General features: G+C 43.1%; 1 protein-coding gene across 5 annotated transcripts in view; it reads left to right on the top strand.

The window, feature by feature from the left end:
- LOC147623806 (structural maintenance of chromosomes protein 6B-like) overlaps positions 1-17207 on the top strand; it is a 184794-nt gene that overhangs the window by 114048 nt on the left and 53539 nt on the right. For 4 of the 5 annotated variants that reach the window (XM_086820430.1, XM_086820427.1, XM_086820428.1 and 1 more), the window contains exons 20-27: positions 1648-1743; positions 1876-2009; positions 2861-2963; positions 3619-3698; positions 3813-3891; positions 5019-5076; positions 5198-5295; positions 5398-5492. In XM_086820430.1, coding sequence (XP_086676556.1) covers positions 1648-1743; positions 1876-2009; positions 2861-2963; positions 3619-3698; positions 3813-3891; positions 5019-5076; positions 5198-5295; positions 5398-5492 — 743 coding nt within the window. Of the gene's footprint in view, positions 1-1647; positions 1744-1875; positions 2010-2665; positions 2728-2860; positions 2964-3618; positions 3699-3812; positions 3892-5018; positions 5077-5197; positions 5296-5397; positions 5493-17207 lie in introns of all 5 variants that reach the window. The other variant, XM_086820431.1, reaches the window with a different exon arrangement.

Here is a 17207-nt window from a genome sequence, read left to right as displayed (position 1 = left end):
TCCAATAGTTGGGCCTTGGCCCTTGGCCTTGGGTGGGGTGCCTTGGACTCTTTGGCCTCCCTTTAAAAAGCTCTCCTCCAACCTTCTCTCCGTCACAAGTTTCAAGCTCTCAAGCTCAAACGTTCATAGCTCTAGCCTCTCAAGCTCAAGCTCCCATTGCTCTCATATTGGGTGCGTAAATTGTGTGTCTAATTGATATTTTTGCATGAGTTCTGGCTAGGGGGCCTGGGAACTCTTTGCCCTGGTACTCGGGACAAACACAACCAAATTTGTATAAAGAGGGATCCCACCAATACAGTGGTTAGGCGGTTCGCTAACCCATGGGCCGGTTGGGGTTAGGCTGGATTGGTGGATTCCTACAATAAATTTCAGTTATGTTCAAGTTACGATAGTTAAAGTAAGTCACAGGGTGTGAGACCCCTCTGTCCCCTCCGTGCACCGGATTCCCAGTTGCTAGCAGCCGAAGTAGCTTCCTCTTGCGTGGGGCAGGGTTTCCCACTCGGGGCCTCGCCCTCGAATTTCCAGAGACGGGACCAAACTGATGGTCATTCCGAAACCGAAACCGGGAAAATTTTCCTTGTCTGAAAAACGGGGACGATTCCATCTTTTTGATTGTCTTAACGAGTTTTCTAATGGAGTCAAGAGACTAAACTATCCTTCACCTGATTAAACCAGATAGAAGGAAAACTATCACTGACTTAGCTTGAAGAAATCAACGCTTTTTTTTTAACCGAAATCAGGCACAGCCGTTGATCTAATCATTTGAGGAAATCAACGCTTTTTTCTTAACCGAAGTTAGGCATAGCCATTGATCTACTCATTTGAAAAATTCTTTAGGTTTTTTTATTTAACTACTCGAATTCTAAGCGTATTCCTATTATTTCAATTTAATTATTAAAACTCCAGTGATTCCAGCCTAACCACATCCGGCCCATGGGTTAGCCACCACCCAACCACTGGAATCGGTAGAACCAGACAATTACTCACCCACCCATAATTGAATGCCTTTCTTAACTTTTGCTTTTGAATACAGATACACATACACTCCTCTTTAAAACTTTAACTTATATAAAATAATCCATTGACAAACAGTTATTGGTTACAGATGCTCTCTATCTTTTCAAATTGGTAATCCATAAATTTGCGTGTTTTTTTTTTAAATTGTACTTCATCGTATCATATTCCAAAATTTCTTATGGTACGGTAAATCCCCATACGATATCATACCGTACCGTATCGTACGACCGTACGTGAACAACTATGGCATCAGCCCACCTGTGAAACTGTAATGCGGCGAATTAGAGAGCCCTAATCTTGTGGTTAAAGAACTATTAATGAGAATAACACCAGACAACTCTTAACCAATTCGCACAACCAATAAGCATAGTACACCATGCTAGGGCTGGAATGGGCTGACGACGCACCCCCCCCCCCTACGGAACACTTTATTCCAATATAGTGTTTGAGTACAAGATAATGGGTGCCTAGCACCACATTTCGAAGTGTTTTTTTATAGGAGTGTTTTTCAGCAGCAGTGTTTGTTGATTTCTTCTTGTACCTAATATGGCAGCACACATGCTATTATGTTGATAATCATGGATTTCTCAATCAAGCTAATGATCTCGAACTGTGTACGAGTGTTACTAGGCTGAAGCACACTACAAAGGTATTATGCAAGACAAAGTCATGCATGATATTCGAAATCAAGAAGCAGAAAATGAGAGACAGAAAAGGAAATTTGAGGTGCTTCTCCAGCTTTCCTATTTATTATTAGCTTACCATGTTGTAGACTCTCCTATCTTTTGTTTTTCTTGAATTTATACTTTGCATTTATTCTACATTGATGTAATTACAGCAACCTCTGTGTTACCTTAGGAAACTGTAGCAAAAGCATCTGAAATATGCCACAAGGAAGAGCTTGACAGCCTTGATGTTCCTCAAAAGAGCTCTGAACAACTAAGGATTGAGATGGAACACCTTAAAGTGAGGCTTCGTCGCGAAGAAGGAAGGTATGTGACCTCCTCTAAGATACTTATACGCCTTCTATGTATCCTTATTGATGTGAAGCGGCTCCCAGAGAGATTGATGACTCCCAGGGGGACCACTCTTCAGCCTGACCCTAGAATATAGAGTATACCAAGAAGAGGGATAGAGATGGCCTTTTCAGGATGCATCTTTTAGAGACTTTTCTCATGCTAGATCCAAGGCCACACATAATGGAGTTCGTGTAGATGATGTATTTCAGTGATAGTCACTTGCCCTTGGCCCAAAAGCAGACATTCCAGGTGAAGAGAGTTGGCCACAATGCAAAATTGAGATGCTACTGCTGCTCCGTGGGGTCTCCTTGATTCACAGAAACTTATTGCTGAGATTCATGACCGGATGATACATGCTTGTATCTTGTATGTACACCTTACTTATGCACTCGCCAGATCTGTAGGAAAGCACCCTTCAATGTACATGTAGTGGTTTGGCTTGGAGCACTTGTTGTTCTTGGAGTTGTGCCCATGGGTGAGGCAGACTATTGTATTCACCACAATTCACAAACTCAGGGAGCCAAGCCATGTCTTGTTAACATGCTAAGGCTAAATTGAACTCCAACCTTAGCAATGTTTGAGAAATTCTTATTTGACATCTTTCCGTCGTGGATTTGATGCACTTACAGCTTACCCCACAATCTGGAGCTACTCAGAATTTTCTTTCTTATTTTAAGCTTCATGCCATATGGTATGATTTTCTAATACATGCTGTTTCACCACCTTGCTCTTGACAGAAATGACTTACATAAAATTACAAAGTGGGTGTTAAAGTCCTATCTCTTTCTGTATGGTGCTGAAGTGGTGAGCTTTCTTGATGACAGGCATGAAGAGTCCGCAGATGAAATAAGGAACAGGGTCAACAGGCTACAACGGCGGGTAGAAAAGAAGCAAAGTCAGTACAACGCTTACAGAAGAAAGCTTAGCGTATGGCATTTATTTTATCTTTTCCTTTCATCTTTGGTTTGATGTTAGTTTTTTCGAAGTGCTCTAATTGGTGTAGCCTTATTTGTCCTTGTTTCCTCAGCACCTGCTGTTTTTCCTTTGCACCCTAGATTTCTGGTTCAGTTTAGGTCAAGCAGCTTGCTTCCATAGTTTTACCATCCCTCCCATCTCCTTCCCCCTCCTTTTGTTTCTTTCTTCTTGCATTTTCTTTTCTCTGCATTCCTTTCCATTTTCTGTCTTCTCCTGCTCCCATCTCCCTTACTCGGCTCATCCCTGCTGCTGACATGGCATTTCACATTTCAGCCCCCTCAAAGTCCCACTTCCATCTTTATTTCTGTTTTCCCTTCTCTAATTCTTTTACCTATGGTCTTTATGCATCCTGTGTCTATTCTTGGGTGCTGATGCCATGAGTGGCGATGCCATAGCACATAACCTATGCTATGCATGATGGAGTTGACGATTTGAAGCTTTGTGAGTAGACTCTCATGGCGACAAGATCGCACTTTAGCTTTTGTTAAGTTTGGGAAGTAACATGAACTTTCCGTCGGTATATATCCTTTGTTGCTTTTGACATAATACTCTTGAGGCTATCAATGCTTAAACACAGGGATTTGACAGTCTAAACATATTTTGCCAGATGGTAGAACAAGCCCTAGATCGAAGACTTGAAAAGTTTCATAGGAACTCCTCGTATTTGAAGAAACAGCTTACTTGGCAGTAAGTGTCCTAGCTTGCCTGCATTGGCGAAGCATTCCTTATGTAGCTGAAAAATCAAAGCTGTTTTGCTTTTGCAATATTCAAGTTAATCCTTTCTTCTGTGTAATTACAAAGGTTTAATGGCCATCTACAAAAAAAAGGTATGAGCGGGAAGATTCAAGTTGACTTTGTTGAAGAGACGCTGGCAATACAGGTTTGTTTGCATTCCTAGCAACAGTGTAGTACAAAGAAACTAAAATACTTTTAAGATATTTGAGTTTTTTGTGTGGAGATCTTTTAACAGAAGATGGCAAAGCTACTGGGTTTTTTTTTTTGTGGATGATATGTAAAAAGCATGTAGCATTTGCTGATATCGTCAAAGACCTCGATTTGCCAGGTTTTACTTGGGCCCGATTCACAAGTGTCTGGGCCACATTTCAATGAATCATGCTGGCAATGCTTTATTGGGAAAAAGTTGTCCAGTTGGGAGTTGCATTCACAAACAAGGTGCACATATTTGCTAAAGGGGTCAATACCATGCTGATTTACAGACGTGAACTCGTGAAAAGGCCCACCACAATGGACTTGAAAGAGGGGAATCACGTCCAACCTGGACAGGCTGCCTTCGATCCAGTCATTTCATTGTTCCCCCTTCATATGCATTTGATAGACTTGCTGCTGGAACTAGCAAAGCTTATATATGGTTAGTACTTACTACACGTCACATATAAACCTTGGGGGATGTTGTAGCATTAGTCTACTGATCGCCACCAGCAGCCCCACTGTCTGCCATGCAGCTTGTCCTGCATGTTATCAGTATTATCTGTTGTTTGGCCAGAAGCCCTAGGTCAAGCTTCACGTCCTCAGCTACATTGCTTCAGCAGTGCCTAATCTGTTCTTCCATGAAGCATAGATCAGTGAGAAATATTACTAGCAGCTCCAAGCTACCTGCAAGTAGCCAAGGTCGGTGGCTTCAGCAGCTCCGCTGTGGTACCTGTTGCCAGCAGCTCCCCAAGGAGTAACCAAGAGGATTCTCCTTTTCTTTGGTTGAGCATGTTGTATTGTCTCCACCCTTACACCTAAGGACAGACAATGCATATATGGAGGCTGTTCACATGGAGTTAAGCTGAAAGCTTTTGTTTGTTGTTTGTAAGATCTGTGATTGCAAACCTCCTTCGAGGCTGTTCATATAGAGCTAAATAAGAAGCTTTCATTTGTAGGAGCTGTCTATAAGCGGACTGTGCACATGTGCGCTAATGTTCAGCCTGTTTTTGGCTGTTTAGTTTTCCATGGCTTTTACTCACAACACGAGTCTTTTGACTCTTGAGCTATGTGTTACAGGTTCAAATGCCTCAGGATGCTTCCAACAACATGGTGAAAGACACTCGTGGGTTATCTGGTGGTGCCCCCCTTTCTCCTCTAGTAGTCCATTTTTTAATGATGCAGCTTTACATATGGCTGGATTAATGGTTAACTGAAGCACAACTTGGGCACTTATTTCATGTATGCTCTCGATTCAGGTGGAGAGAGGTCTTTCTCAACTCTGTGTTTTGCGCTAGCTTTGCAAGAAATGACAGAGGCGCCATTTCGGGCAATGGATGAGTTTGACGTTTTCATGGTATTTTTGAAACGAGAAACTTAAAGGTTATTGGGAAGATCAGCCCATATGTTCATTTGTATGAATTTGACCAATTTATTCTGTTAAAACCTACTTTAACAGGATGCAGTAAGCCGGAAAATAAGTTTGGACACAGTTGTGGACTTCGCAGTTGCACATGGGTCTCAGTGGATCTTCATCACACCGCATGATATAAGGTCTCTCTCTCTCTGTGAAAATGGCCTTTTGAAGACGTTAATATAACATTTCATTTCATTTCATTTCTGTCTCACAATCATTGTGAAAATGCGACAGATGTGCATCCTCTGGACAGTGGCCTTCCTTGTGGCCCTATATCCTTCATAGTTGTTTCCGTAAGGCATGCAACGCAACACCGTACGGAATACTGTATGATGCGATACCGTACGGGCTCATACGGGTTTTTTCAAGAATTTTTTTTTCCTTTTTCTTGGGGGGGGGGGGTAATGGTCTATGGCTGTTTGAGCTTCCTTCGTACTATGATACGGGCTCATACGGATTTTTTCAAGAAATTTTTTTCCTTTTTCTTGGGGGGGGGGGGGGGGGGGGGTAATGGTCTTGTTTCTGCTTGTCTATGGCTGTTTGAGCTTCCTTTGTACTATGATGCTTCCCTCCTTTTAAAAATACTCCATATCTCGAAATTGGAAATACCTAAGTTTATAAGTTTTTTTTTTAAAACGCCGTATTTTATCGTACGATAAGAGTTTTTTTTATATCATACCGTATTTTCTCATATGGTATTGTATCGCATGAATCGTACGGTATTGTACTTGACAACTATGATATCCTTGCATCTCCGCATTGGGTCTAAGCACTCACTCTAGCACCGATCTATAAAGCTTGGCTAGTGGGTGGCCAATCATGATAGTTTTGTAATTGCCAGGATATGATGGGTCCCCGCCTTTGAGGATGGGGTTGATGGTGTTGGTGGACCAAGAAGTTGGGAAACTGTAATATAGAGCGCTCTTGAACATGTGACATGCGAAGAGAGGGGCAAGGGTGTTACATGCATGTGCCATATGCTTTGCCTGTAATCCCTCATGATCCTAGGCATGCTCGTTTCAGATTTTGTGCATGGCTGTAGGGACATTAGAAACAGCGACTAGGGTTGATGAGGTAGGGCGAGGGGGTGGTGGAACAAAGGGGTAGTTGGTTGGGTACGGGGTAGAGATATTGTGTGTATGTGTGTCAGACGAGTTGGTGGAGAGAGCGCTCCTCGGCCGCCGAAGACCTGCTCTCCTGCTCCGTCGACCTGCTCGCCTGCTCCCTCGTCCTGCTCGCCCCTTTTGGGTGAGCACGTGTGGTGAGGTGCTTGTCCCTGGTCTGTATCGGGCTTCATTCCTGGACTGTGTCGGCCTTGCAGTAATCTACGCGACCTTCTGAGGGTTCCCAGATGCACTTTTTTCTCATCGCCAATCTGCTCTTCTTCCTCTCTTCCGCGACCTGTGTGCGTGTATAGGAGTGTGTGCGTGTGTGTCTGTGCCTCGCTACAGGTCACTTTTTTCCCTTCTGTGTAAGTCGCTACAGGTCTCTGTTTTTCCCCTCCTTGTAAGATTGTACTCCAATAGCGCTATCCCCCTTTTTTTCTGATCCGTGTCTTCCTGCTAAATCGAATAGTCTCGATGGCAGAAACAAGCAAGTATTATGTCAAGAGAGCTCTTTCTCCTGAACCTAAAAGACAATCAAGGGAATCTTTGCCCCCCATAGCTCCTTCAACTGAAGATGCTTCCTATGTGTTTGACATGTTGAATGAGGATTTTCAACAAAGTAGAAGAGAATGGATACTACCTGCTCCGGAACTCACTTACAAGATGAAGTTGCCTTCTCTTGTGCATCCTCTGAAGAAGCTCTCTCAAACTGCAGTCATCATCTTTTTTCTAGGTAAAATACCCTCGGCTAATGATGTGGGACAATGGGTGAATTCTCTCCTAGGTGGATGCTATGTAGAAGGAGTCTATTTTGCCTCCAGAGGATTTTATGAAGTTCATCTCTTGGATGCATTGACAAAACAAAAGATGCTGGAAATGTCCCCTTTATTTTTTGGTCGTCAAATGGTGCACATCATGCCTTGGTCTCCTAATAAGGATTATCAGAATCTCATTAAACATCACTGCCCTGTATGGGTTGAAGTCGTTGATTTCCCAGATTACATGAGAACAGAGCTTCCAGGCTTAGCGATGACATTGGGACAAGTGATCTGGCCCCCTCGTCCCACAGGTAACAAAAATCGTTTTTGCATCTTATGGGATACTGATAGACCAACCCCCTCTTCTATTGCAGTTGAGATTGAGGGTGTTAATTTGGGAAAGAAATATTTCACTTTGAAGTGGGGCATTTTTGCTGGAGCTTGTTTCTCTTGTCACAAGTTCGGGCATCTAGCTTCTGAGTGTTCCTCAATCCTTCATCCGCCTCCTCCAGCTGCCATTCCTCCGCCATCTAATAAAGGAGGTCAAAAGACTTATGTGGAAAAGACTGAAGCTAAAGGAGCAAAGCCTTCAGTTCATACAGGGAACCAAGCCAATTTAGCCCAAAACAAGGATAAAGGAAAAAGCAAGCTAGTGGAAAATATTTCATCTTCTCACGAGGGTTGGCAGAATGCAAAGAAGACGGTGCCTCTCAAACAAAGACCTCTCCAATCTTGCAATTGGGATGCTTCTGCTCCATCTCTTGGTCAACCTTCTACCTCTTCGGACAGCCCCATCTCAAAGGCATGGGTCAATGCAGTTAAGAAGGGTATTCCACTTTGTGAAGAAGATGATTTAGTCAGGGAATTGGATTTTGAGGGTCAGCAAGACCCTGTGGCAATGGCAGAGGCTTGATGCCTCCCTTTCTCTTTGAGGACTGCTCATCTCTTGTACATATTTTCATGCGTACTTCTCTTAAATGTTTTTCTTATAATATACAGGGCCTCTGCAATCAGCATAAATGGAGGCTCCTATGGCATTATATAAATAATACTCATCCAGATGTTGTGTGTCTGCAAGAGCATAATCAGCATTCTTTTGCTGGCCAGCATGGGTTCTTTTCAAGCTATGATATATTTTATGCAGGATCTGGACAATTCTCTGGGCTGTGCATTTTAGCCAGGCATGATCTGCAGCCCTGTGTAGCATATAATGATCTTTGTGGCCGATGGATGATTATCCAATGCATGATCAATGGAGAGATTTTTGAAATAGGCTCCTTGTATGCCTCTCAAATTTCAGCTTCCAGAGCTCAATTGTGGGACTCCATAAACCAATATCCTTGGTCTTCAAATGCTCTACTTTGTGGTGATTTTAATAATTCTCCTCACTGCAAGGACAATACCACACATAAATCCCATATGCTTCCCTCTGAAATTCAGCGATGGGAACATATGACTTCTTCTCTTCATACTGCAGATTTATGGACAGCAACTCACCCTTCGGTTTTGGGATTCACATATCATCATAATGCTTTTACAGAATATTGGGCCAGGCTTGATAGATGGTATCTTATTCATGCTCAGCAATATGATGATTATACATGTCAAATGTGGACTGATTATTCTCAACAACTATCTGATCACACTCCACTCTGGCTCAACCTTTCTTTTGGTATGCCTCTGGATGATATTCAGCTCTCTTTAGTCAGACATTTGCAGGTTAATCAATTATATCTTTCTCATGAAAAATTCCAGCAAATGATCAGATTGGCTTGTAAGCCATTGTTATCTCATGCTCAGGAGGATCTGGATTTTGCTTGGAACTCTTTTGTACATCGTATTCAAAATGTCATTAAGGAATATGGAAGATGGTACATGGGCAGAAACCAGACAGCATATCCAGTGGGCAAAATCATACAAGCAGTCCTTGGTACAGATTAGCCATCAAAGGTCTCTTTCTGCTTCTGAACAGAATTCATTGTCTTGTGCTTCTTCCATAATTGATGCTAATGATAAACGCAAGCTTTCCAAATGGCAGACAAGGGCTAGAGTTAAACCTATGCTAGATAAGGGCTGCTCCTCGAAATCTTTCTTTCGAAACTTACACACGTACAGACAAAGTCAATCTATCATGAGAGTCAGGAAACCGGATGGTCTTTGGACCCAGACTTTATCACAGCTAGAAAAACAATGTCTGGATCATTTTCGGCTTCTTTTTTCTCTACCATCTTCTTCTACATCTCAGGCTGCATTGGCTCGGAGCAGATTTATTGAGCTTGTTTCTCCTATTGTTTCTTTTCAAAAAGCTTCAATGCTAGAAATGTCCTTTTCAGATACAGAATTGGATGAAGCCCTCAAGCATTTGGGTAAACATAAATCCCCAGGTTGGGATGGTTTGACGGTTGAATTTTTTGTAGCCTTCTGGGCTGAATTGAAGGGTCCAATCTTGAAGCTTGTTAATGTAGCCTGGCAGCATCAACATCTTCCCTCAGCTTGGAGCATGGTCTACCCAAAAAACCTCTGTGTGAGACAATGGATGATTGGAGGCCTATCACTTTGATGCCTGTTATATATAAACTTATTGCTAAAATGTTGGTACACCGGATAAAGGATATCCTTCATGATGGACTTCATCCCAAGCAATATGGTTTTGTTCCAAGAAGGCATATACATGATAATATCTCCAATACTCTCATTGCAATGGAATATGCAAAATACTTTGCTCAAGATGTCTTGGTCATGCAGGTGGATGTGGCAAAGGCATTTGATACGGTGCAGTGGGATTATGTTTCTCAAATCATGTCTAAACTTGGTTTTGGGCCAAAGCTAGTTAATGTTATATATTGGCTTTACTCAGATTCCACTGCTCAATGCTTTATAGGGAAACATTTGTCTGAGTCTTGGACTCTAGAACGATCAGTTCGGCAGGGATGCCCTCTCAGTGCTCTGTTCTATGTTATTGCTTCGCATCCTTTGCTTCTTTACATGGATCATCTGGTTGATACTAGACAGTTAGAGGGGCTTCAAATTTCTGGTTCACGGCCTTTCATTGCACAGGCTTATGCAGATGATTCATTCTTCATGCCAAAGAACAGTCCTTTGGAGCTTCGTCTATTGATGGATACTCTTTCAGATTTTGGGTTGGCAGTTGGTTTAAAAATTAATTTTCAGAAATCAAAACTCTTACCTCTTAAGCATTGTGACTGGCATGCTATCCTGTGGCCCGGCCAGATTATTTATCCGGAAAGTATAGTAAGACACTTGGGCTATCCCATTGGCTGGAAAATTAGAAATAAGCAACAAATATCTTGGGTGCTAAACAAAATTAAGGACAAATTAGAATATTGGAAGATCTCCACTTGGCCATTACATGTACGGCTTCGAATTGTTCAGTCCATTGTTCTGGCTTATGTCCAATTCTACCTTCCTCTCTTACATTGGTCATCTCTAGATCTTTCTTCTTTTATGTCTCAAGCCATGGAGATTTTTTGGAAAACTAAGCTTCATAAAAAAGCTTTAAGGTTGCTCAAAATGGACCTGCTTTGTTCGCCAAAAATGCATGGTGGTTTGAATATTATAAACATCAAATTTCATGTGCTGGCAAGAAAGATCACTATGCTCAAAACCTTTTTTCAACAAGAGCAGCCTTGGTCTATCATGTTGGCATTTTTGTGTGGTCGGATGCGCACAAATGCTTATGGTCGTTGGTTGGTTGATCCATCGGAAGTAGTACTTGGCAAATTTCAAGGTAAAATCCCTGGTTGTCCATTTTCTACTTCCTTGATTCAGGATTGGAAGAAAGTGCTCTCTCGCATCAAATGGTCTCCCCATCCTGCTTCTATAGCTTCCTCGCTTCGAATGGAAAGCATACATTGGAGTGCTGTATTTTACTCTCCCCTTGCTGTACAACAACCAATCAGAGCTTACAATCTTATGAAATTGGGCATCCGGTTCATTGACGACGTAGTGGATACTAGAGGGCAAATTCTTTCTTTTCCGGCAGCATGCCAACAATACAATCTTGGGATGCATCATAGATCTATATGGAAAGCTATTGCAGATCTCTTACTCCCTTTCATTCCGATTCCAACATTGGATGTAAGAGACAGGCTTCAAGATTGGCATCTTCAGTCTTCAAGTTCAAGATTATCCTCTCAATCTTTGCATCTATTGACTTCTATACAGGCTTATCGATTGATATTACCTCCTCCATGGATTGCTCAGCATGCTAATTCTCTTTGGCATCTGGATAAGTCTTTAGCTTGGTGGAAAGCAAAATTGACATTGATATGGAAGTTGAAAATGCCATTGAAACAGAGACTCTTTCTCTGGAGATGCATTGTCGGTATTTTTCCAGTGGGAGTGAAATTGGCTCAAAGAAGGATTGCCTCTCCTCTTTGTCCAAGATGTCATAATACTACTGAGAGTGTTCCGCATTTATTGTGGTCTTGTTCATATTCCAGAGACCTTCTGGACAAGATCTCCTATTTTTTATCTCTCAGATTTCCTGCACACAGGTTCTGCAAGTTTTTCTGGATGTTTGGCACGTTATCAGCTTCTTTGTCACAATATTCTCTTTTCTTCCATTGGATCAGATACTGGGCCTTATGGACCCTCTGGCTACAGCGAAATCATGCATATCTGAATTCACCCCTTCAGCACCCTTATGAGTTCTTCCGAGCCTCGTTGCGGCAGTCCTTATATGATGCCGTGCATGAGGAAGATTTGGATGTTTCTTGTGTTCAGCTTTTCTTTTACTGTTTCTGATGGATAGGGCATAGGCTCTTTTCTTGAGCACTGCCCTGATCTTGCACAGATCTTTTTTACTGCTGTTTTTAAGTTCTAGGGTTCAGACATCCTCTTGATGTCAAACCCTTTTGTACATTTATGATATAATGCAATTTCAACTGGTTTTACTAAAAAAAAAGTATGTGTGTCAGACGAGAGGATTACTGATGGGTGTGGGTGGTTAGTGCTCCAAAAGCTTGCACCAGGCCTGTTTACTGTCCGCGCTCAAAAAGAGTTTCTCTCATCTGACCAGAAAGACTTGCTTGTTGCGTGGACTACGGCGTTGGAAAATCAGTTGCACTTCATGATTCGTTCGGTTGCTTGCTCTTGTAGGAGGCGAAGGTGGGTGCCCTGACACTCATCATCATTCCAACTGTTTTGAGGCCCGGATCCACAAAGGGGCGGTATGTGTATGGGAAGAAGTTTTTTGTGGAGTTATGCTAGATGGTGGTAAGCTGGAATGTGAGTGTAACGAGCGGGACGGAGGGGTCAAGCTCAGAGAGTTTCTGATAGATGTTGGTGATACGTATCATCTAGATCGTGATGAGAGTGGATCTGTGTGGTGAAAGACTGTGCGGAGGGCGGTGTGCTAGGGAAAGAGCCAGATATGGGGAAGGAAAGAGGAATAATCAGTAGGGGGAGGTGGGGTGCTGAAGTCCTGGATGTGAGTTGCCAAAGCCGGAATTTTAATCAAATAATCCACTGTGCTAGAGTCTCCACCATGTGGAAAGAAACTGTAACAGCCAAATAAGGGCCCTTTGTCTATCCTGTGATATATAATGAGCCCCTGGGTAACTCCCATGTCAAGGAAGTACCTGCCAAAGGTTGTGATGATATGCCAATTCCTGTGATGTAGGCTGAACATATGCAAGCTACAATGTGTACAAACCTGTCCCTTGGAAGACATAATGGATGTAACGGAAGCAGGGGGTTTAAAACACTCGACTATTAATGCAATTAAACACATGCATTTACACCATATTAAAATAAACATGCTCATAAACCACTTGGTCATTGATCACATCCACAAGAAAGCTGTATATAAATTTGCACTGGTGACACGGCATTGGGCTAGAATGGGCTGACCCCCCCTTGGACATCTTTATCATCAAGGAGTATTTCACCTTGACAAGCTTTGGGTGCTCACCTGATCACCAGGGTTCTTGCCAGATTATCCACATACGACATGAAAACATCACAATATCTGTATACAAATGATTCCATCAATCTTGGCCAATATCTTGTGCGTGATTCTTCCCCAAAGACCTTTGCCAATGACATATAGAAATACAGGGGTTCCCAATCACATAAAAATCAATATTTGCAAATACATTTGATCGTGAAAATGCCAAATAATAGCCATAATGGAAATATTACATAACCTGAGCCTGTATAAAGGCGGGCAACCAACAGCTTCCAAATCTGTCTAGGCAGTTGGGAATCCAAAAATCAGCAGAAATTTCACTTGGCGAGAACAAAAAGTGCCCGGAACTAGCCGATTTCAATTCTAATGACTTCTTGGTTGATTGTACGGTAGTTCTGCACATGTCCGTACAGATCCGTATAGTGGTGTCCTTAAACCCGTATAACCTCATACGTGCCTTGGTAGCTGTGGGAAAGTGCGCAAAAGTAAGAAGAAGGTGGTAATTTGATAAAATATGGCCCCTTTTTTTGTTATTTTTGAACCTTGGTCATCCATACCAATATTTGTGAAGTCCAACACTTGTAAGGTGCCCATCCATGAAGTCTACAACCCCTTCCTTGCCATGTCTTGGGCGACGAAATACCAAAACTCAGCCATAAACATGTGAAATGCTTTACTCCCGTATAACCCATAGTTTTTCCATACAGCAACCATACGGCAAACGCATACCGGTGTGGAAGCACGAAAAAAGTACGGTTCACACCCCCAAGAAATTCCATACGTTGGATACCATACGACACCCTAAATTTAAGGAAAAACATGCTACATATGACACAAAAAACCAAAGAAACTTGAAACTACAAAGATTTTGGGATTAGAAAAAACATAAATAATGTAGAGCCAGAATCCAAACTCCGGACTTTATATTTATATTACTGTAACTTGTTTACATCATACATGTATGATCAATAATGTATCATGTAACATGTTACATAAGTAGGGACTAGGGAGTGTGGAGTGAGAAAATGCCAAAACTTGTCACCTGTAGGCATAGTTTTTTCATACGGCAACCATACGACATACGTGTATGAGTTTGGAACTATGAAATAAGTATGGTTCAAACCTTGGAGATCCATACCAATATTTGTTAAGTGTTACTCCCAACACTTGTAAGGTGCCCATCCATGAAGTCTACAACCCCTTCCTTGCCATGTCTTGGGTGCCCAAATACCAAAACTCAGCCATAAACATGTGAAATGCTTTACTCACGAGGTGCCCGGTTTATAATTTGGCCATCATTAATGAAAAACTGTGGACACCCACGCTAAATCCTTCCACAAATACTTGAGGACTTGCGAGGCCTATTGCCCACACGAGAACTGGGTTGAAATGACCATCTCTCTATTCAAGGAACTGGTTCAGGCACCTTGACCAACTTTTGGGCACCTGATTCTTTGTACTAGATAATCCCCCATTCCCGAAGCTTGTAGACCCATGAATATTTGGGTGTGTCGTGGAATCCAATTCACATTGGAAATGTCTAGGTTGGTGACAATGTACTATGCTTCCTCGTCCTTCCTGACAACTGTAGGGATCCTACCTAGGCAAGGCCTGAGTAGGACGACTCATCCAGACCCCCGCACCCCTCCAGATTCCCTAGTCTCTCCTCTGTACTGGGATTCCCACTTTTTTCAAGAGTCTGTCCAGGTGTGCATTCCATTTTGAGAAGTGAGCCATTCTTCTGTTCGCGCGGGGCTAGGGGGTCGGTTTGACATCCAATGGATGAGTGTTGTTCTGTTTTCTTTGTGGGCGGGACGATGCGGCAAGAACACGACCCGGCGGCGGGCGGGGTGGATGATGCTCGAAGCGTGTGTAGGTTGTGAACGTGGGGAGAGGAACAGAAGTGGTACCTGGGCTGGAGGAGGGGTGCACCGAAACCAAGTGTATGCTGGAAACAGCATGTAGGCTGGGCAGGCTGCAGACTGGAGGGCAGTGGTACACAGCTACAGGGGTACTGATAGCAGTGTGTAGGGGGCAGCAGCAGCAGTAGTTCGCGTGGAGTGTGAACAGTGGCTTCTCAATTGAGGAGCAATGTGATGTATAGAGGAGATGGCAAAGAGGAGTAGGGGGCTAAGAGGAGGAGATGCTTGCTTGCATGAGGGGGTGACCAAAAGAAAGAAACAAAGAAAGAAGAAGAAAGAAAGTTTATATTAACGTCTACAAAAGGCCAAAATGACATGTGAGACCAAAAGATTGCATCATGTCCATGGAATACATCATCATGGGTACTAAAAATAAAAGAAAGGAACAAGAGCTAAATGCCAAAGCTGATTGCAATTTAAAGAGTGTCAAGCTCTCACATCACCCTAAAATATCCTCCATAGGGTGTTGCATCATGTTACCCAATGTAGTAAAGCTGAGCCCGCAGGAGAGAGTCGTGTGGTGGTGGGAAAGACCATGATAATGTCTACAGAAGACCAAAGGGTCTATGAGACCAAAAGTGTTACAATGTGTCCATGAAGTGACAAATCACATGATACAAAAGAAAACCCCAACTAGAGTTGAGAGAAGAAACAACAGCCCTGTAAGTCCCATTATTATGATGCTACACTGATATAAAATGAGGGGATTCAAGTGGGTCCTTCACATCTATGACTCTATAGAGGCTTTCCACATCCACTGCCTACCTGTGGAGGGGCATACCTGGAAGGAGAGAAAGAAAGATATATTAACATCTATGAAAAGGCACAAAGGGCCTATGAGACTATGAGTTGTACAATGATACCATGGATATTGTGTGCCGTAGAAAAACTTAAAAAGAACATGAAAACTAAAAACTGAAACATGACTAAGTCTCGTGATGGCAGATGTGGCTATGGTAAGGGCATGCCACATCGTTGGAGAATCTCATCAATCTGGGGTCGGTGAGCTTGGGGTGCTTGAGGTCGAGGAGGTTGAGGTCTTTTGGCTCTGCGAAGTGCGGTGCACGAGGCATGGTAACTCCAGTCGAGGGGCGAGATGGTGGGCCCGTGGGGGCATGGTACTTGTCCAAGGCTTAGCATTTGAGCGGGGGGTGTATTGAAAGCTGGCTATGGCCATAGAATGTATGGTGAGTTGGGAGGTGCGGGTGGCAAGGGGAATTGATAGGTTCATATATGTGAAACCACGATCAATGTTGTTGGCATATATGTTTTTGTAATGTGTGAAGTGGATTTTGTTATTGTGGGAGGTAGGTGGGGGTGGCGTTGGGCTAGGTGGTGTACAAGCAATGGAGAACGAGAGGTAGGTGTGGTTGGCTCCGAGAGGGCATGTGGGGATGGTGAAGTCGGAGATGAGTGAAGCAAGCTCGGGGGGTCCCATATTATAATCCACTGTGCTCAATCCTCCACTATATGGAAAACTTGTGAAACCCTCGGATAGGGGCCACTGCCATCCCATGATAAATAATGAGACCATGCTGATAACCCAACTATAGGAGGTGCCTCCCATATCTAGTAAAGCTATATAACCGAGACTGCTCACTCTTGGTCCTAGCGTTGAAGTCTCCAATGAGGAGAACTTCACCTAGTCCCAATATGGCTGAGATCTCATTAGACAATGATGCATAAGGGTACTCCTTCCTCTCTTTTGCTTGAATGGTTATGCTGTCTTGGCTATCTTGTATAGCATATCGCGAAGTATCTGGTGCAAAGTAGCAAACCACCACATGTATGTATCTGGTGGGTGTATGTTGTAGCCTAACCCACATGTATCTGGCATCCTCATCCGGCATGACTATGCTGATCATAGCCTGAAGGTGCGGCCTAAATAGGATTGCTGCTACCCTTGACCCCCATATTCCTGCTATCTTGTGGGTATGCTTGCGGTAACCCGAGTCCCACCGGTATCTGACGAGATGAGGCAGTACCTCTCCGAGCTGTGGTGTGTCTCCATATAGAAGACGATATCTCGTCCCGGAAGCCTCCCACGGCGCGTACCTCGCTTCTACGACCTCTCCATTCTAGACAGCCCCATGGCAAAGATATTTGATCCGAGGAGAGGGCAACACTTCAACTG

Source organism: Cibotium barometz, chromosome 26 (assembly GCF_041138505.1).
Source record: "Cibotium barometz isolate CiBa-2024 chromosome 26, ASM4113850v1, whole genome shotgun sequence".
NCBI lineage: Eukaryota > Viridiplantae > Streptophyta > Polypodiopsida > Cyatheales > Cibotiaceae > Cibotium > Cibotium barometz.
Note: the sequence above shows the minus strand (reverse complement) of the source record. Positions and strands in the feature narration are given on the sequence as shown.